The 21,323-nt window shown below is 41.7% G+C and overlaps 1 protein-coding gene across 1 annotated transcript in view; it reads right to left on the bottom strand.

The window, feature by feature from the left end:
* The window catches only part of LOC137620654 (uncharacterized), a 452,540-nt gene that overhangs the window by 353,246 nt on the left and 77,971 nt on the right, over window positions 1-21,323 (bottom strand). The window contains exon 6 of the mRNA XM_068350990.1: window positions 2,520-2,569. Within this exon, the coding sequence (XP_068207091.1) occupies window positions 2,520-2,569 (50 nt within the window). The remainder of the gene's footprint in view (window positions 1-2,519; window positions 2,570-21,323) is intronic.

Raw genomic sequence — 21,323 nt, 5'->3', positions numbered from 1 at the left:
CCAATTTATGTCTTTGTCTCCTTTTCATAGTATCCAAAGTATCATTTGATATCCATGGCTTTCTCCTTGTAACTGCGTATCCCAAGACTTCACTACCAACTGATTAATATTTGTCTCTTTAAAGTTTCTAAGACTGCAAATCGATTCCTATATTCAATGGCAAATGTTTCTCTGTGCTCGTCTTCTAAAAGCTTAGTTGTATTATACCTAGGTACAGTATTCTATAAATCTTTCTGTTGGGTGTTTTCAGGTTTATTCTAAATGCGGCAATGAGGAGCTGGTGATCACTACCAATATCTGCACCTTTATAGCTTCTTACATTTCTCAGAGTCCTCCTTCTCTCTTTATTAAAGGCAATGTGATCTATCTGATTTTTGTAAATGCCACATGGTGAAATCCATGTATACTTGTGGATGTTCTTGTTTTGAAAAAGAGTACCTCCTATAACAAGATTGTTTGCTGAACAGTAACTTATGAAATGTGCTCCATCTTCATTTGCAACATTGCCAAGACCCTTGACACTCATCACATTTTCTATCCCTTGATTATTTCTTCCAACTTTTGACTCAAATATTTCTAATTATTTTTCTCACATCTTAAAAAAATGATTTTGACGAAGGAAAAATCTATTTCTGGGGAGAGACCTGTGATGGCTGGTGAAAAGTCCTTCTTTCTACCTTTTCTGATATAAATCTTCCAAATATACCATAGAAAAATAAAAACATGGAATGCAGAGGTTACTACCCTCACGCGAGCACCTCGTGAGTGTCGTGTATACATCAGGGGCGTGTGAAAACCACTATTCACAGGCTGTCTTCCAATTAGATAACTCCTTCATCAATGGGAAGGGCCGTAACAAAGACCCCAGACACCACACTTGTACCACGCCACCGTCACCCACACGAACGCCTTCTAGGTCATCCTTCTGTTTTGGACTTGCCCGCAAAGTCTTAATTTGTTTGTGCTCGGTGTTTTCGCAAGTGATTGTCGTTAATGTGAAAGCACGACGTAGAAGAAAGATGAATCAAAACCATAATATATCAAGTTGTTCCTGGAAAACCACTCCTGAGATAGTTCACAGAATTAATTGAAATTGCTTAATGAACATTAGCAATCATCATATTACAAGCAAGAGTAGGTGATGCAATAAATTACTGTATGATTAATGAATAATGAATAATGAATTATGAATTGTTGTTGTTGTTGGTTATTAATTATTATTATTATCATTATTACTATTATTATTATTATTATTATTATTATTATTATTCACTTGCTAAGTTACAACCCTAGTTGGAAAAGCAGAATGCTATGAGCCCAGGGCTCCAACCGGAAAATAGTCCAGTAAGGAAAAGAAACATGGAAAAATAAAATATCTTAAGAACAGTAATGACATAAAATAAATATTTCCTATATAAACCATAAAAACTTTAACAAAATAAGAAGAGAAATTAGATAGAACAGTGTGCCCAAGTGTAACCTCAAGCAAGAAAACTTTATCCCAAGACAGTGGAAGACCATGGTACAGAGGCTATGGCACTACCCAAGACTAGAGAACAATGCTTTGACTTTGGAGTGTCCTTCTCATAGAAGAGCTGTTTACCATAGCTAAAGAGTCTCTTCTACCCTTACCAAGAGAAAGTAGCCACTGAACAATTACAGTGCAGTAGTTAACCCCTTGGGTGAAGAAGAATTGTTTGGCAATCTCAGTGTTGTCAGGTGTATGAGGACAGAGGAGAATCTGTAAAGAATAGGCCAGACCATTTGATGTATGTGTAGGCAAAGGGAAAGTGAACTGTAACCAGAGAGAAAGATCCAATGAAGTACTGTCTGGTCAGTCAATGGACCCCATAAGCTACAGTATGCAAGCTACAGTATGCTTAATGATAAACACCAATGAAAAAAAAACTGATAAACCCATAACTAGGATAAAACTACGCTCATTCTTATAATGATTACTTTGTTTAAAAGTTTTAGAGATGCTTAATACTTGAATCAAAATAGGAAGATTGAACTAACTCTTGAATTTCATGTATGCATTAAAAAATTAAGTTGAAACCACAAATCACTCTCTGGGTGATTGTATCCAACATCTGATCAGTATAAAATGTTATGATACAGGTATCATGAATTACATTAATCCAGTGGAACCAAAAATGGCAACTTTTAAAAAACATCACAATACCATCAGTAGACTTGATGAGATGCTGAGAAATACAAGCAAATTGCAATCTCCACTGCAACGAAATATGATAAAAACATTTACGGAGAATTATTTGGCTTTTTATTTAATAAGAGAGTTATGGCTACCTCAATAATCCAAAGAATGGAGACCTAAAATTTTCTATATTTCAATAGTAAGAATATCCTCTGAAAGCAAAAGTGAATTTGGCACTTAAATGAATAAACAAAAGCTTGACATCAAATTTGCAATTTACAGTTACTGTACTCCCTTAATAATCTCCTATCTCTAAGTTTCAAGATAAAAAGCAATTCATATAAATATATGCTGCACTTACCCTGAATGTATAAGGGCGGAATGTGGTGAGTGCTGCCAGCGGTCTCACTCCTGAAACAAATGCCTTCTGATATTATCAAACTACAGGTGATTGCTGCATGCATAAATAAATGGAAAAGATTAAGATAAACACAGTTTATTTGTACTAAATACTTTTTCTATTGGTATGATTTGGTATCTTTAACCAGAGACTACTTCACAATGAAATCTTAATGGTGTATGTAATTGTTACCTCCATTTCAAACACAATAAGTTTTTCTGCGAGATTCATTTGCAGTGTTTTCTATTTAAGTTTTATGCCAATTTCAACCATATCAAACTTATGCAATGATTTTGTGGTGTAATTAAACCATTCATATTGAGTGCAAGATTTTTTTTTTTTATTTATTGGTTCATATGAATCTTACTGTACGTTTAAATGTTTTATCTTACTTTTTCTATGTTATCCACTTTGGTATTTCTTCTGTATTCAGCTTTCTTCCAAATGGTTAACAATTTCTCAATCTCTCTTATTTCCACTCCAAGTTTCTCATTACAGAACAGTATTAGGATTTTCATATTGGAATTAATTTTTCACCATTCTTCATTAGGACAGTATCCTTCACAAGACTGTTTACACTCAATAATGATAGAACAGTCCACATGCATTGGAAGATGAAACTCTTGATTGCCTTAACAATTATTACCATTTTCATTCCAAAACTAGAAAAACACTCTGAGAATGCAGACCTCTGCCATGGCAGCTTATTTCTCGAAACTAGCGTGCTTTTCTCACTGAGCTTCCTGTGACAATGGAGAATGCGTATACGAAATATTCTGTCAAAATTCCTCTTACTTTCATAGTTACAGGGTAAATAGTAAAAGTGACTCAATAAACCATAATTATTGTTCCCTACAAGAAAATGCAGTATTTCTTCTATTATAAATTTTGATAATTATTACATTTTAATGTAAAAAGAAATTGTGAACAATGGCATCTGTATAACTTCCACAAGGCGCAGACAATGTAAATTACAACCTTCCCCCTTCAGTCTTACCACAAACCTCAGAGAGACTACATGCCTGAGTTTGACCTCCGATATTCACTCAGCTTAAGGTTTGTTTTTCTTGTTTTTGGCAAGAATTTTATCATTTCAAAGAGGAAAATACAATTTCAACACCTTGCTAACATAAGGAAGAAGAAAATTTGCTCTAAGAGTTCAAAAGAGAGTAATATTGGTAGTGCTGAGAGAGAGAGAGAGAGAGAGAGAGAGAGAGAGAGAGAGAGAGAGAGAGAGAGAGAGAGAGAGAGAGTTATGTGAATAGAGAAGCAACGGCCTTGCCTGAAACGAGCAAAAGATGCAAGATATTGAGCAAAAGGATCTTTGTTTATGAGTAAATTATGATAAATAAAGTTTTCATTTATCAATAACCAAAAAGGAACATAAAATTCATAATGCCAGAGGGCGTTCAAAGTGAGAAAAACTTTGAACGCCTTCTGACATTCACTAAATTTTATGTTTTTTTTTCTAGTTTTTGGCAAGAATTTTATCATTTCAAAGAGGAAAAGACCATTTCAATATCTTGCTAACATATGGAAGAAGAAAATTTTCTCTTATTAAGAGTTCAGCAGAGGGTAATATTGGTAGTGCAGAGAGGGAGAGAGAATGTTGTGGATAGAGGAACAGCCGCCTTTCCTCACAGGAGCTAAAAGAAGCAAGATATTGAGCAAAAGGATCTTCATTTATGATTAAGTTATGATAAATAACTTTGTTTTCTTTTATTAATACCCAAAATTGAACCAAAGTTAATAATAATCATGATTTATTAATACTGTCACGTAAAACCACAAAGAAAAACTTTGAATGCCTGTATCTCATAACTATACTTATTGACCTTCAAATTCAATAGTCTCTCTTAGTTTTATAGACACAGCATTGAAATTTGGTACATAACTTAGAAATACATTATAAAGAAATGAAATGAAGCCCTTATTTCCATTTTGTTCCCATTTTTTTTCTTAATTTTTACCCTGATTTTTAGGGTTTATTTTTTTACCATAATGAAAAAATTCATATCTGGCAAAAAAAAAATTACTTTTAAAAAATAAACTCCTCATATTATTTGAGGTCTATAAAGGGTAGTAATCCCAAATCTTAGTAATAATTATCAAGGGATGAGATAGAATTTGAAAAACTTTCATTTTCAGGATAAATCACCCTGTCATTGCAAAACCGAAGGTCAGATGCAAAACTCCTATGCAGTTTGGAGATGTTCTAAGTCACCTTATTAAGTGGTATGAATGTCAAAGTCCTGTCATTAAAAATCAGCATTAGCAGGCTGGCCCCAAGTCAATCTTTTGCTTGACCTTGACCTTTGACCTAGGACTTTCAAAATTGAATCACTTCTACATCTCAACATAACAATTAACCATTGAAAGTTTCACTACAATGAGAAAAATTGTGGCCAGGAAGTTGTTCACATACAAACAGACAAACAGGCAAAAACATAAGCTCCTCCCATCTTCGTTGGCGGAGGTAATGAATTGCTGTGGTACCACAGAAACTTTTCTCTTTCAATTTGATGGTATTTTTCCACATGATATGTAAAGGTAAACTATCACCAAGATATTGTATACAGTACAAACTTTTACATAAAGTGTGTGCGTTTACTGATGCAGATATATAAGAACTATGACACAGCCTCAGGCAAATTAGACCGACTTAAGTTGCCTCAAACTAAAATTATGTATTCTGACAGTGCGTTTTGTAATCTTCATTCAAACTCAATCTGCTGCCTATCATAGGAATTTTCTGTGCCAAGGTTTTTGTACAGTACATGAATTGAGAACTACTCAAAATACCCATGTACATCAGAATCAGACTTTAAGCTATTGTTAGATCAACCAATTCCAACTCCAGAATCTAAAATGCTCATCAAAACTAGTTATTAATCATTCTTCAAAAGGCAATACAGCAATCATCATTCAAGTCAAAAGAAGGATAGGTTACTATTCCTCCAATAGCACTCTGACATTGAGAATGAACAATTCATTCAACATGTCCAGTTGTGATGTCATTCTACAAATGTATGTAGAGGGTTATAAACATTGAGTTATATACATTGTTCATCATTTATTCTTAATATGTTTTATGTTCATTTGAGTTATATACATTGTTCATCATTTATTCTAAATATGTTTTATGTTCATTTCAGATTGACCGTGGTCATTGTTCAATAATAAAGACATTTGAATAAATGGACCAAACTCTTATTTATGACCACGGCCAGAGATGGATTCAGGATAACAGATATTGTGAATGACTAAATCCTAAGAACTAATCAAAATGCCAGCAGTAGGATGTCCAATACCAGGCTGTGATTACGTCACGGACGACCTTGAGGCTGCCATCGTAGCTGCACTCATAACTGCTCACTGCACCACACATGCTCCTGGACAAGCTGCCAAAGTAGAAAGAGTTAAAAGACCCACAATATCGACAGCGGGAACAAGTGAAGAATGGGCATATTTTCAATCACGATGGTCTGACTATGTAGACGCAACTAAAATTGAGGGCCGTGATCGTGTGGTACAGCTTCTAGAATGCTGCGAAGAACAACTTCGAAAAGACTTAACACAATCAGCTGGTGGCAGTCTTACTAACAAGACCAAAGTAGAAGTGATGGGAGCAATAAAAAAAACTGGCAGTTCGAGAGGAAAACACCATGGTAGCTCGAGTGACTCTACACAACATGCGTCAAGACCGTGATGAACCTGTACGACGTTTCTGCGCACGACTTATAGGACAGGCTAGTGTTTGCAAATTCCTGATAAAATGTCCAGGATGCAACGTTGATGTAAATTATACTGACACAATAGTGAGAGACGTATTAGCATGCAGCATATGTGACCCTGAAATACAATTAGATCTACTTGGTGATAAGAATCAGGACATGTCATTGGAAGAAGTAGCACAGTTTGTCGAAGCTAAAGAATCTGGTAAACGATCTGCCTCCCGACTATTAGACTCATGAGGTCCAAGCAGCGGCCAGTAGTTCATACAGAAAGGCAAAACAAACTGCTGTCAAAGATAAAAACGAAGTTTGCTCATACTGTGGCAAGAAAGGACATGGTAAAAACACTCCTGCACGTGCAAGAAAATCAGAATGTCTAGCTTACGGTCATAGATGTGAACACTGCAACCGAGAAAATCACTTCGAGAGTGTTTGCCGTAGTAAGGGCAAACCAAAAGTGAAACCCAGTGCTCACAATGCCAATGACTACGAGAATGCGGTGTTCAACACCTTGTGCAGCGTATCATCAATCTCTAAACGACACACCAACAAGACATTGGCTTTGGATCACCATCTGTATGACAACTTATCTGATACTTGGATAAAGAGACCTTCCAAATCTCAACCTTTCATAAATCTGACAATCAGAACGTCACCTAAGGATTACGAAGCCTTTGGTTTCCACCTTCAAGCTGGTACACATGCTGTTCGTATATCTGCAATGGCAGACACTGGATGCCAAAGCTGTCTCGCAGGTATCAAGGTCATCCACAAACTTGGCCTCAAGCAAAGTGACCTCATTCCTGTAACTATGAAAATGCACGCTGCAAATAACAGAGGCATTAAAATCCTCGGTGCCACAATCCTTTGTATATCAGGAACAGATGAGCAGGGGAACCTTGTTGAGACTAGACAAATGACATATGTCACCGACAACTCGGATAAGCTCTTCATCAGTAGGGAAGCCTGCATCGCCCTTTGCATGATATTGGATAGTTTTCCGACTATTGGTGAAATCTATGACACACAATCGGAAACTCCGAATGCCACCAACAATGGAGTAGGAAGCGTTAGTGGACTAGCCAATCAGTGTGACTGCCCAAAACGTCAACTACCATCTCCGCCGCCTACAGAATTACCGTTCAGTGCAACCGAGTCCAACCGGTCTAAACTAAAGGACTACCTCTTGAAGTACTAGGAATCAAGTACATTCAACGTATGTGACCACCAACCGTTACCACTAATGGATGGACCCCCAATGAAGTTGATGATCGATCCGAATGCTGATCCTGTTGCTCGTCACACACCAGTGCCAGTGCCGTTACACTGGCAAGAGGAAGTTAAAGCTGGACTTGACCAGGACGTCCGCCTTGGTGTCCTTGAACCTGTCCCAATCGGAGAACCAGCAACTTGGTGCCATCGGATGGTTGTATGTGCTAAGAAAAATGGCACACCTTGACGAACAGTTGATTTTCAGCCTCTCAATGTGCACGCTGAGAGAAACGCATCATACGCCTTCTCCATTTCACCAAGCAAGGTCAGTACCACAAGGAAAAAAGAAAACCGTCTTTGATGCCTGGAACGGATACCACAGTGTACCGATTCAGGAATCTGACCGTCACTTAACTACGTTCATCACTCCTTGGGGACGCTTTCGTTATAAAACAGCCCCTCAAGGGTATATTGCTTCTAGCGACGGATATACTCGACGGTATGATGAAATAGTTGCCGAGATACCCAACAAAACTAAATGTGTCGACGATGTTCTTCTTTGGTCTGACTCAAGAGAAGAGTTTTTTCCAAGCTGTACAATGGCTCGACATATGTGGAAGACACAGCATAACACTCAACCCTGACAAATTTCGTTTCACAGAAGACACAGCTGAATTAGCTGGATTCGAAATAACCCCAGACACAGTTCGCCCATGTGCAAGATATCTTAGTGCAATTATGGACTTTTCAACCCCAAGAAATATCACCGGTGTCAGATCTTGGTTTGGTTTAGTAAACCAAGTATCGTATGCTTCCAGCATGACCGACAAAATGCTACCATTCAGACAGTTATTGAAACCAGGAACACCATTCACCTGGAATGACAATATTAATACACTCTTTGAGGAGTCTAAAACTGCCATTATCAACGAAATTGAAGAAGGTGTGCGAATCTTTGACAAGACAAAACCTACCTGTCTCGCCACCGATTGGTCAAAATCAGGAATTGGATTCTGGCGGTTCCAGAAACATTGCGACTGTCCAAACTACAGACCATTTTGTTGTCGCACTGGTTGGAAGATCACACTTGTCGGAAGTAGGTTCACACATGCAGCTGAGTCTCGATATGCACCAGTTGAAGGTGAAGCGTTGGCAGTCGTCGATGCTCTTGATACGGCAAGATACTTTGTTCCTGGCTGTGAAGATCTTGTGGTCGCAGTTGACCATAAACCCCTGTTGAAAATATTTGGTGACAGATCATTGGAGGACATATCAAATTCACGTCTCAGAAACTTGAAGGAAAAGTCCCTCCGCTATCGATTTCGCATGATTCATATCCCAGGGGTCAAGCATCTCGCTGCAGATGGAGTATCGCGCCACCCAACTGGAAAATCTGAAAAGCTATCGCTTCAAGATGACATTGTATCAGTTGACAGTGTACCTTCCGTGAGAAATGTTCCCCCACACAAATTGCCATCAGCATATTCTGTTTCCACTGTCAATGATATTAATACTTGTATCACCGCATTAGCAGTATCTCACTTGACTCACTTAACGTGAGAGCAGTCGCCTGGGACAGAGTTCGCACTGCCACAAGTAGTGACGATAACATGCATGAACTGCTCAGCCTTATAGAATGCGGAGTACCAGAGTCTCGCCAAGAATTTCCTGTACATCTTTGAGAGTATTTTCAATTCCGCGAGCATCTCTACACTGTTGATGGTGTGATACTATACAAGGAGCATATAGTTATTCCTCCAGCCCTTCGTCAGGAAATTCTCACATCTCTTCATTCAGCACATCAAGGAATTACCTCTATGGTATCGCGAGCAGAGTCATCTGTGTTTTGGCCAGGGATAAGACCCGCTATAACAGCACTTCGAGCTGGATGCAACCACTGCAATCGCATCGCGCCTTCGAATCCTAGTGCTCCGCCTACACCCCTTATATCTCCAGACTACCCATTCCAATGTGTTTGTGCAGATTACTTTCACTACCGAGGAGTTGGATATTTAGTTATAGTTGATCGATACTCGAATTGGCCCCTAGTTGAACGATCTTCGAACGGTGCAGAGGGTCTTATAACTTCACTACGCCGAACATTTGTGACATTTGGGATTCTGGATGAATTGACATCTGATGGTGGACCTGAATTTACAGCGACAGCAACTAGGCAGTTTTTAAAGGACTGGGGAGTCCATCACCGCCTTTCCTCTGTGGCCTTCCCACATAGTAATTGCAGAGCCGAAATAGGCGTCAAAACTGTCGAGCGTCTTATAGCGGACAATACGGGCAGTAACGGTGATCTCAACACTGATGAATTCCAACGTGCGATGCTCCAATACAAGAACACACCTGACAGAGATACCAAGTTATCTCCTGCAATATGTGTATTTGGTCGTCCCATCAGAGACTTCATACCTGTCCCGCCCGGCAGGTACCGTCCCCACGACACGTGGAAGGAAACACTCGATGCAAGAGAGGAGGCCCTCAGACATCGACACCTTAAACAGGGAGAGCGCTTATCAGAGCACACTAAGAGACTACCCCCACTGTCCGTAGGTGACCGGGTTCGCATCCAAAATCAAACAGGAAATCACCCCCTGAAATGGGACAAAACTGGTGTCATCATAAAAGTCCGCCAATTCGACCAATACGTCGTCAGAGTTGATGGCTCTGGTAGGGTCACGCTAAGGAACCGGAAGTTTTAGAGACAATACGTGCCTGTCAGGAGTATTCCAGAAGTCCGTACAATTAGAGATGACTATAATCGGAATCAGATTGTACCTATTGCCAATCCTTCGACCACTAAAACTTCTGAGACCATTGCGAAGGACACCATTCCGACAACCCAAAATCCCGACACACATGGTACTCTTCCATTGACCACTTTGCCGTTACCAAGTGGTACTATCCCTAACATTCATTTTGATGTTGCTGCTCCAGAATGCTATCCCAACGACCTCGGTAACACTGCGAATCATCAAGCAGAGATTCCGCCACCCAATGATAGCACAAACTCTCCATCGCAGTTAACTCCTGCCATGCCAAATTTGGAGCAAAGCAAGTCCAGTCGTACCCGTCGACCGCCAGCATGGCACTGTGATTTCGAGACGAACTAACTATAGTGTCATCATGATCAACATATGACAATAATTGTTTTTCAAGTTTCCGTTCCTTCACATGCTAATAGGAGTTTAGTGTTCATGAACTTATAATTTGGACATTTAATTGCCACCCAATGTTTTGACATCAGTTTTAAACCGACCTCCACGAGAGACATTTTAAAAGGCCGTTTAAAAACTTGGGGGAGATAGAGGGTTATAAACATAGAGTTATATACATTGTTCATCATTTATTCTAAATATGTTTTATGTTCATTTCAGATTGACCGTGGTCATTGTTCAATAATAAAGACATTTGAATAAATGGACCAAGCTCTTATTTAATATGAAACAAACAGCACATTTATATTTCCCTATATGTTAATGAGTGTTACTTGTAAATGGCTGCATTGCCCACCCACTTTTGTTGTTTTCTAATCACAGATTCTCCAATCAAAATGGTTGTGCAGTATTTGTATTTACAAGGACAGCTAGGTATTGTGGACACGTGACTACCTTCAGGGAGGATGTCAGGATTCCTCAACTTCCACTATTTCACAACTACAACTTTATTCACTTATCAGTGGTGAACAGGACTCTCTCTTCTGGGGTTACTAGCAACTACAATTCACATAAAAAGTGTGATTCTATGCTAAACCTGAAGAGACCGAGTACAAACATCTAGCTTTACACATTGTGGCTTTAACCTAATTTGGAACACCTGATCAAGTTTCTGAGTTAGAAAAGCCTTGGTTCCCAAGTAATACAAGTCTACCAGTGCTTTCCTGGATTCTATAGGTACAATAAAAATACATGGTCTAAAGATATTGTATGTGGGAATACATATTGGCATATAGGCCTACTGTATATATAAAGGGGATTTTGACAAAGGAAAAATCTATTTCTGGGGAGATACCTGTGACGCCCGGTGAAAAGGGTCCTTCCTTACACTTTTCTGATATAAATACTTCCAAATATACCAGAGAAAGTTAAAGTATGGAATGCAGAGGTTACTACCCTCGCGCGAACACCCAGTGGGCATCGTGTATAAAGCAGGGGCGTGTGAAAATCACTATTCACAGGCTGTCTTCCATTTAGATAATTCCTTCATCAAAGGGAAGGACCGTAACAGAGGCCCTAGCTACCTTACCTGTGCCACTCTACCGACGCCCGATGCTATCGCCCTCTGATCTACATCCTTCTGCAAGAACTATGGGTTGGAAAGGAAAGGGTGGGGCAATGTAAGGGAAGGGTTTCACCGGGCATCACAGGTATCTCCCCAGAAATAGAATTTTCCTTTGTCAAAATCCCTTTTCTGGGTCGACCTGTGACGTCCGCTGAAAATGTACCAGAGAATGCCTTCCAAGCTCAAAAAACACTATCAAATAAAAGGGATAAAGTCAAACACCATGTACCAAAAACAAAATACTATATTAAGGTAGGCTAACTAAAAATATAACACACATTAGCCAAACAGGAATCCGAAAGATGGAGTGACAATAAGATGAAATGCAGGGAATCATCCCGAGAATCAAAACACAACATGAACTCAATCCTTACATGGCTAAAGAATGGTAACATGAAATAACATAAGGTAAGGTTAAACATACTAACAGGTAATAACCAGGGTAATGAAGTAATGGTAACATAATTCTAGGGCTAAACGACCCACCCAGGAGAGCGGCGACGTGGCAGGTAGGAGGGAGGAGGAGAGAGACGGATGAAAGGAAAGAGCAAAGAGATTATTGGGGGGAGATAAGACTCCCAGCTGCAACCGTGGGGAATTTAAGGCCCTGTAGATTCTTCAAATAGTGGCGTTTGAAAACCATAGGAGATTTCCAACCCGTATACTTCTTAAGGTCATCAAAATCCATGTTCTGAAAGTAATTGATGGAGGTTGCTACCGACCGGATATCATGAGCTTGGGGAAATGATTCTGGGTTAGCTTGCTTAATAAAGTACAGGATCTGTTGTCTGATGCCTTGAATGGAAATAGTGTCTCCTTGTTCTCTGAGAAACAGGGGGCCAGAGGAGCAGGTGGCGGTTCTAGCTAAAAAGGCCCAGAGTGTGGTGACTGGACACAGTAGTATCTTGGGGAAGAGGGGTAATCTTCCAAGGGGACCACCTATTTTGCGGGTCCTCGTTTTTAGCTAGAAAAGCTCTGTCTGGAGAAAGTAGTACTTCGCCTGACGGGAGGAAATCTATATTTTCAGGATTACGTGAGAGAGCTGCTAATTCTGAGATTCTAGCACCTGAGGCCAAGGCCGTTAGGAATAAGGTCTTCCTAAGAAGAGTGATGTAGGAGCAGGATTTGTTATCCGTGTCCGAAGCTAGCTTTAGTACGTCGTTCAGAGACCAAGAGACCTTTTGTGGGCGAACCGAAGTTCTGAGCCTAGCGCATGCCTTCGGAATAGATGAGAAATAGCAATCTGCCAGGTCAATATTGAAACCCACAAGGAAGATCTTTTTCAGAGCTGACTTAATTGTGGTTATAGTGCTAGCTGCTAGGCCCTTGTCAAATAGGGACTTAAAGAATGAGATGGCCAGATTACAAGTCATGCGAGAATGTTCTGACTTGTTTAGAAAATCTGCTAATTTCTTAACAGCTGAATCGTACTGTCTAATTGTAGAGTCCCTTTTGTCTGATTCTATGAAGAGGACATTTTCCGGGTCAATGTTCGCGTCCCTGTAGGCTGCAAACTTTATGAAATCCACAAAGTTAGGGTTTTGGCTATCCTTGAGGAATCTGACACAGTCTGAGTTTGGACTAATTGGGTCAGCTTGGGGAATGGGATCCGGAAGAGACGGAGAATCAACTCGAGGAGGAGAGGAAACCAACTGCTCTTTGGCCAGTGCGGTGCTACTAAAGCCACTGCCCCTTGGAAGGAGCGTTAACTTGTGCAAGACTTTCATCAGAAGATTCACCGGAGGGAATAAGTAAGTCTTCGTCCAACAGTTCCAATCCAAGGTTAATGCGTCCATAGCATATGCCTGAGGGTTCAGGTTTGGGGTCACATAACAAGGAAGTTTGTGGTTCAGTTGTGTCGCGAATAGATCTACCTGGAGACCGGGAACCAGCTTGGAAATCCACTGGAAAGAATTCATGTCCAGAGACCATTCTGACTCCAGTGGTTTCGTCCTGGATAGTGAGTCAGCTATCACGTTCTGGACTCCTGCCAGGGGAGTTGCCGACAGGAACCAGTTCCTGTCTACTGCCAAGGCGAAAATCATGACCAGGACTTGATTGAGGTTGGGAGATTTTGATCCGCTTCTGTTTATGCAGTGCACCACTGCCGTGCTGTCTGAAACTATCCTGATATGAGTGGACCGTGGAGGGGAGAGCTGCTTCAGGGTCAGGAATACTGCCATGGCTTCTAGTACATTGATGTGGAAGTGTCTCATGGCGGGGGACCAGGAGCCCTGAAACATCTGTTGGTTGTAATATCCCCCCCAACCACTCAGAGACGCGTCTGTATGAATCGTCACTTGTGGAGGAGGGTATTGTAGAGGAACCGATTTGGAAAGGTTCTCTGGTTTGGACCATGGCCGGAGTCTCTTTTTCAGGATTGAGGGGATCGATGAGATCTTGTCTCGTAAATGTATTGTAGCTCTCTTTCTCCAAACTCGGTTGATGTCTTTGAGTTTGGCTTTCAATAAGAGGTGTCACTGACGCAAATTGAAGTAAGCTGAGGATTCTTTCCAAGGCTCTTCTGGACACCTGTTTGTGTTTGAGGAAGTTCTTTGTCTTGGACGCTATCTCTCTGACGTTCTTGGAAGGAAGAGAGAGCCTGTGCCTTGTGAGGTCCCATTGGATGCCTAACCATTCGAAGATGCTTGCCGGTTGCAGGCGAGACTTTTGTAAGTTGACCTTGAAACCCAGCTTGCTGAGGAATTGGATCACTTTGGCTGTAGCTTTGTTGCAATCCGGGATCGACTGTGCCCAGATTAGCCAATCGTCCAGATAGGCAACTACTTTGATCCCTTGGTTCCTGAGTTGTTCGAGCACTGTCTCCCCCAGTTTTGTAAATATCCTGGGGGCTATGCTGAGACCGAAGGGCATGACTTTGAATGCGAAGGCCTTCTTACCTAGGCGGAATCCGAGGTAGGGGGAGAAGTTTCGTGCTACTGAGACGTGATAATAGGCGTCTGTAAGATCGATAGAGGTGGTGACGGCCCCACGGGGAAGTCAGCATACGGAACTTGTCGCAAAGAATGTAAGAATTCAGTTTCGACAAGTCCAGGACTACTCTCAGCGCCGACGAATTCTTCTTGGGGACTGTGAACAGGCGCCCTTGAAATTTCAGTGACCGTACCCTCTTCATGGCCTTCTTCTTGAGTAATTCTTTGGTGTATTCCTCCAAGATTGGAGTCGGTTTCTGGAAGAAGGTCACTGCTGGAGGTGGAGACCCTTGGGACCATTTCCAACCTAGGCCTTTTGATACTATGCTGTGGGCCCAAGGACTGAAGGTCCATTGGTCCCGGAAGTGGTATAGTCTCCCTCCTACCTGATTCCTTTCATTGAGAGGGAGTGAATTTAGACCCTTGTCCTCCACGAGGACCCCTGGCTCTTGGTCCGCCGCGGTGGCGAAACTGACCTCTACCCCTGTTGCCGCCTCTAGAGTATCCTCGAAAGGTATTAGAGGATTCGTAAGCTGGATTGAAGGCTGGGGAGGGCATCCAAGGAGCCATGGGGGTAGGATGGTTACCTTGGGGAGCAGGAAGGTAGACCACCTGCGGTGGAGGAGCTGTATGCAGAGAAGCCGTCTTAGAGGTAAAAGGAGTTGATGAGTGAGGGCCTTGATGGAACTGACCACGGCTGGTCTTGTATGGGGTGAAGCGTTGTCTCTTTTTGAAGAAAGACTGCTTCCCTGAATCTACTCTCCTTTTGGTCAAAAGACCCCATCTCACTTGTAAGTTCTGGTTAGCCCTAGCATCGCCCTGTAAGACCTTGTCTACTTCCTCCTGTGGAAACAGGGTCTTGCCCCAACAGGAGGAGGCTATGAGCCTATTTGGCTCATGCCTAATGGACGCTTCCGCCAGAACATACTTCCTGCAGTTTATCTGGGATGTCCAGAAATCGTGCAGGTCGAACTGGAACGCTTGGAGGTTGTTCTTAGCAAACACCCGGAATAGAGCCTCATCCGGGTATAGGGAGGCTAACATCTCTGCCGAGATCAAGGTGTGAAGCGATCTAGCAAGTCTGTTTCTAGCGTCGAGCTCTGACTTGAGAAGGTGATCCGGTAACTTGGAGCTTCTCAGAAAAGAGAGATGAGGCGCAGTCCGGGTCGAGCTTACTCACCGAAAAGGTAGCAGATGCATCCTTCCAAAGGGTGGAGAAGCCCGGAAGAAGCAGCGAGGTGGGGTCCGTCTCCTTGAGGACAGGCACAGGGGAGCCCTCCTTGGACGATTGGATGGTCGAGACGGCACAGATTGAGGCGTGGTAAAAATTGTATAGGAACCTTTAGGGGGGGGTCAGTTTGGAGTTGACGCAACCCCAGTCGGCAAGAGTCCTAGCCCAGACAGCTTGGGTTTGCTCCTTAGGGAAGATGACAGTCTCTTTAGGGACTTTATCCATCCTAACAAGAGCATGCTCCTTCAGCCGGACGAAGCCATTGAAGGGGAACTGAAGCCCCGGAGGTTAAAATTCAAGATCATCTAGAGGGCGGGTTAATGCACCATCTATGTAGGGTGCATTGTGAGCGAACCTCCATGGGTTGTTCTTCTCGAAAGGAGGCAACTTAGAAGAGTCTGGGGCTACCGGAGGTGCCACCTGGTTCCCCACGCGGAGTAGATTGGCCACCATATCCTTCAGCTCCGTTATTGACCCAGATTGTTGTTGCATCTGAGTCTTCACTATCTCTTTTATCATCTCTTTCAACGAGGGTTCCGAGGAACTGATCTCTGACGAAGCCTTAGCCTTAGCGGACTTTCCTTTCTTGGAAGGTTGAGGTCTGGATCCCATAGGGATGTCGGGAGTAGTGGAGGGTCCTGGGACCGGAGATATAGAGACTGGCGAAGCTGAAGTACGAGACTTAGGTTTGTAATTGCGTAGGGGCTTCACCTTGGGTCGTACAGATAGAGGGTCGTACAGAGAGAGAGTGATCCAAAGTAGAAGCCTGAGGCTTATCAAAGCCAAGGAAAGAAGCAGGAGATATAGAGGATGAGAGAAAAGGGTCTGCCAACTCCGCACCACTTACCTGCTCATCCATGGGCTCAACGTTAATATTCAGATCGGTGACGTCTCCTGAGAGTTGAATCTCGTCCTGAGGGATAGTCGCCCTGATGGACTCCATAATAGGCTCCGCTAAGATTGAGGGAACCGCCGCAGAGGAGGAGCCCGGAAAGAGACGTGAGTCATGTCTTCGTCGAGGAGGTAGGGTATCCGGAGGGAGCTTTACGGCCAAAGCCCGAGACCCAGGACCGGAAGCTCGTTCTGGCGGTCCGGAGGACATCCTCGTCGGCCTGGAAGTGATGAGAATATTACAGACTGACGGATAAAATACCCCGATAGTACCAAATATCAGTATTACAGAAAGAAACCAGGTAATTCAACACAAAATATGTTATCACCATATCTATTAATATTGAAAATACTCACATCGTCATTCCACAGGATTAACGTAAGGTCATAACACAGCGTGCATGCCTCCGGGAACCACACCATGTAAGGGGATTGGCCCGGCTCACGGACAAAGGGGATGGCACAATCAGCATGAGACCGGCAGACATCGTGGCCTACCAGATCACTAAAGGAGGCGGAGCAACCCTTGGCAGCAAAGCGAACTTTCTGTAACAAAAAGAAGACATAGGTCTGTATGCTCTCGGGAACTCTGATATAACAAAAGAGGTTATAAAGAATCTGAGAATAATTATGAGATCTAAGGTTCGTACGAAAGAAGGCCGACGCTCCGTTGTAAATACTACAATAAATAAACGAGTGAACCCACTCCGTAGTGCAACGGAGTAATCTATAGTAAGTGAGCCGGAGCTCGTAGTAATTACAGTACATAAGAACAGTGACTAGTGATTGGAAGATCTCTGGGGATGCCGGAGATCCGATGGTAGGTCCTTGAAATAATAAATACCCCCATTTCATTATACAAACAAGTAGAATGATCTACGTAAGAACTGTGAAGGAGACCTCGGGGGGGTGGGGGGGTTGAATTAGTCGTGTGGGGTGGGCCGAAGGCGGAGTCAGGTGTAAGTGACCACCGAGGGGCCGAAACCCCGCCGGAGGAGTGCACCAGAACAACAGAAAGGTACGTGTTCCCAGCTCATGGTATGGCGGAGTTGGATAGGGGTTCAGATCCAGCTCCCAAGGCCGTAGCGGGGGAAGGATGGAACTAGGGGAACTAATGATGACTCAGGGCCATCCAAATAACCAATGCAAAAGACTCACACACGACAGGACCTATACAAATCACTAGCCCCAAACTACACTAAAAGTAACCACAAGATAAATATGTAAATAAAAACAAAGTGTAATTCCCGCAAGGGGAAGTGAGAGAGAGAGAGAACCCGTGGTTGTATGAACAGAAAACGGGAACTCCAGCTCTCGTACTAGGTATAACTAACATAAATGAGAGAGAGAGAGGGAGACACGTGACCGTATGAACAGAAAGCGGGAACTCAAGCCTCTCCCTCTCGTGGTTACTATAACGAAAACTAAAATGAACCTTAAATAAAATACATATAAAAGTCCATGCCAACAAAAAACAATAAAAAGAGACTAACGAAGAATAGCGAAACGAGAACAAACAAGAGTGAAAATTGACGAAATTATGATATCGCCAAATGGAATAACTCGACTATAACAAAGCCCCGAACGCTATTCTTGGTTCGACTAGACAATGGACTCGTAAGTGATAAAAAGTACCAAGACAGATATATATATGGTTCAAAATATAATATAAAAGGCATAAAGCCTAAAGAATATAAAGGATAATGAACCTAAGATGACATGAGTACCAACGGGCATAACAAGTTAAACGTAAAATTGTAAACAAGAACAATGACGCCATCGTCGTGGAAGGCCAAAGCCGTACGCACTAAAAACACCAAAACAAATAAAGATAACACTAGCCCGGTACTAACAAATCTGTCAAAACAATCTATGGTACTTAACATTGGTGCAGGAGCAAGGAGAGCCTCGGTCATGATGAAACTACACAAAAACAGAGAGAAAACCAATCGGCACACAAAAACAAAACAACCCTTACGAAGTCCAACAGAAGGATGACGATCAGAGGGCGATAGCATCGGGCGTCGGTAGAGTGACGCAGGTAAGGTAGCTAGGGCCTCTGTTACGGCCCTTCCCTTTGATGAAGGAATTATCTAAATGGAAGACAGCCTGTGAATAGTGGTTTTCACACGCCCCTGCTTTATACACGACGCCCACTGGGTGTTCGCGCGAGGGTAGTAACCTCTGCATTCCATACTTTAACTTTCTCTGGTATATTTGGAAGTATTTATATCAGAAAAGTGTAAGGAAGGACCCTTTTCACTGGGCGTCACAGGTAGACCCAGAAATGTTTATATTATCATGAAGCCAAGCCTACACTATCATTCTAACTCAAAATCAATTTTTCCATGAAAATATATCAATCACGTAGTAAGTTTTTTCATTTAGCTCCACAAATCTTATTTCCAAACTACATGAAAAATGGGAAAAAGTGACTCGATGGTCCCAATGCTTCCAGGGGCTATTGCAATCTGAGACTTCATAAACTCTCATCTATTGGTAATTGTCTATCAGAAATATGGGTAAAAGCATCATTAATGAGTTTGTTTTGTTATAAAATGTGTTTAGTACTGTATTATTAGAGCAACACCAAAGGGTTTGTTCTCCAAAGAGGGAAGCAATATGTACTTGGGGTAAGATGGTCATACAAAAGAGATAGATGAAAAGTAAAACAAATCACATCACAGTTGCTGTCACAAGGAGACAAATCTTGTAGTGAGACATTCATGCTATAAAGTAGTGCACTTCAATATTGATAAGTCCCATTAAATGAAATTATATGCTAAAATAAATTCTATTTTTTTGGGTAATTATTTGAATTACATATCTTTCTAAAACATACTCTAATAAATATTTCTATGCATAAAAAGTAGTAAAAAACTACAAATCTATTGTAAAAATTATTTTTCCTAAATATACAAACCAGTCTTTTATTCAGAAGTACCTTCAACTGAGCTGGATTTTCTTGTTGATACTTGGGTAATGGTCATTAATTAGGTAAAGGGAAGCTCTAACCCACCAAATTGATATCATCAAGTCGCATTTTTACTTTGCATAAGAACTAATGAATGGTGGTTGGGGTGCTATTATAAAACAAAAACAAAATTCCTACATGTATTTCTAAGAAAATAACTAATCTTAAAGTAATTTGCATTTTTCCTAACTAAACAAACCTTTGTTCTTTACATGGAAGATGGAAATTAGTGCAAGCTGGAACACGGCTCTAATAACTTTTAACGAGGTGTCAACAACCTGTTCAGTTGTTACCAGTGGGTAATGGGGAAGCACAAGCCATCCCCCTTACTCACCACAATCCCACTTTGATTGTAGAAGGGACTTCTGGGGATAAGTGATGGCAGGTAAAATTTGTGCAAAATACCCAGGTTTGTATACTTAGGAAAACTACAAATTATTTTCAGATGTCACTTATTCTAACATAAATACAAACCCCCATTCTAAGTATAAGAGAGATACTCTATGGTGGGTGGAAGTTGCTTTTCCAATTGGCTGGAAGTTAAATATCAAGGATCGCTGCATCTAAGCATGAGAATGCACAAGATAAGCATCTTGGCATCTAGTTATCCAGTGGAATGATTATGCTAAAGGGTAAACAACCCGTAAAAAGGTGGGTCGTGAGTGTAGAATACAAACATGCTAGTCTAGGCAACATATAAGCAATAATTGAGATCCAGCTGATAGGGAAGCTGGATGCTGCACCCAAGAGAGTGAGAGATAAAGAAAAGAAAAGAAACCAGTAATTCCTTCCATTCATCCCCCAAAAATCCATAATTTCAATCATTGACCAACTGCCAATAGTCCTGTGAGGGAACAAAGACAGCTATACAACTTGCTGGGCAGCAACCACATGTCCTAGAAAGAATGTATCTAGGGACCTGTGTGCCAGCCTACTTCAAAGACAGATAGTGTTTTTTGTGATCCTCTTCTTTACCCTGCCCATACTGATGAACAGATGTTTCGTATGAAGGCGAACTCCACTTGTACATTTGTAATAGTGCCTTAGTGCTCTCACAAGATACAAAAGCACCCACTCAGGATCGTACGTTACTTCCCAAAGACTCGAAGTCTGGAAGAATGTAAATCTGGGTTCGAGATCGCTGGATTTTGAGACTCGCAATGAGCTTTGGAATAAAGTTGAACTGAACCTGACCCCATACCCTTGAACGAACGATGTCATACAAAAAACCATGCAGCTCACCGACTCTCTTGGCTGAGGCCACGGCAAGCAAAAAGACCATCTCAAGAGTCAAGCTTGCTCAAAGCTCCGTACAAGCATAGGCAACCCTGGCATAGAGGAAATATCAAGTAGTTTCAGTCTAAAGACACAACTCAGGCTGAACAATAGCCTTTTACAGAAGGCACCAAGCAGTTTTTTCTAAGTAATAGAGTAAAAATTCGGAAATTAAAGGGGTTGTGGCTCCGAGAGGAGAGACACCACTTCTATGGCACTAACAAT

The sequence above is a fragment of the Palaemon carinicauda genome, chromosome 27 (assembly GCF_036898095.1).
Source record: "Palaemon carinicauda isolate YSFRI2023 chromosome 27, ASM3689809v2, whole genome shotgun sequence".
Classification (NCBI taxonomy): domain Eukaryota; kingdom Metazoa; phylum Arthropoda; class Malacostraca; order Decapoda; family Palaemonidae; genus Palaemon; species Palaemon carinicauda.
Note: the sequence above shows the minus strand (reverse complement) of the source record. Positions and strands in the feature narration are given on the sequence as shown.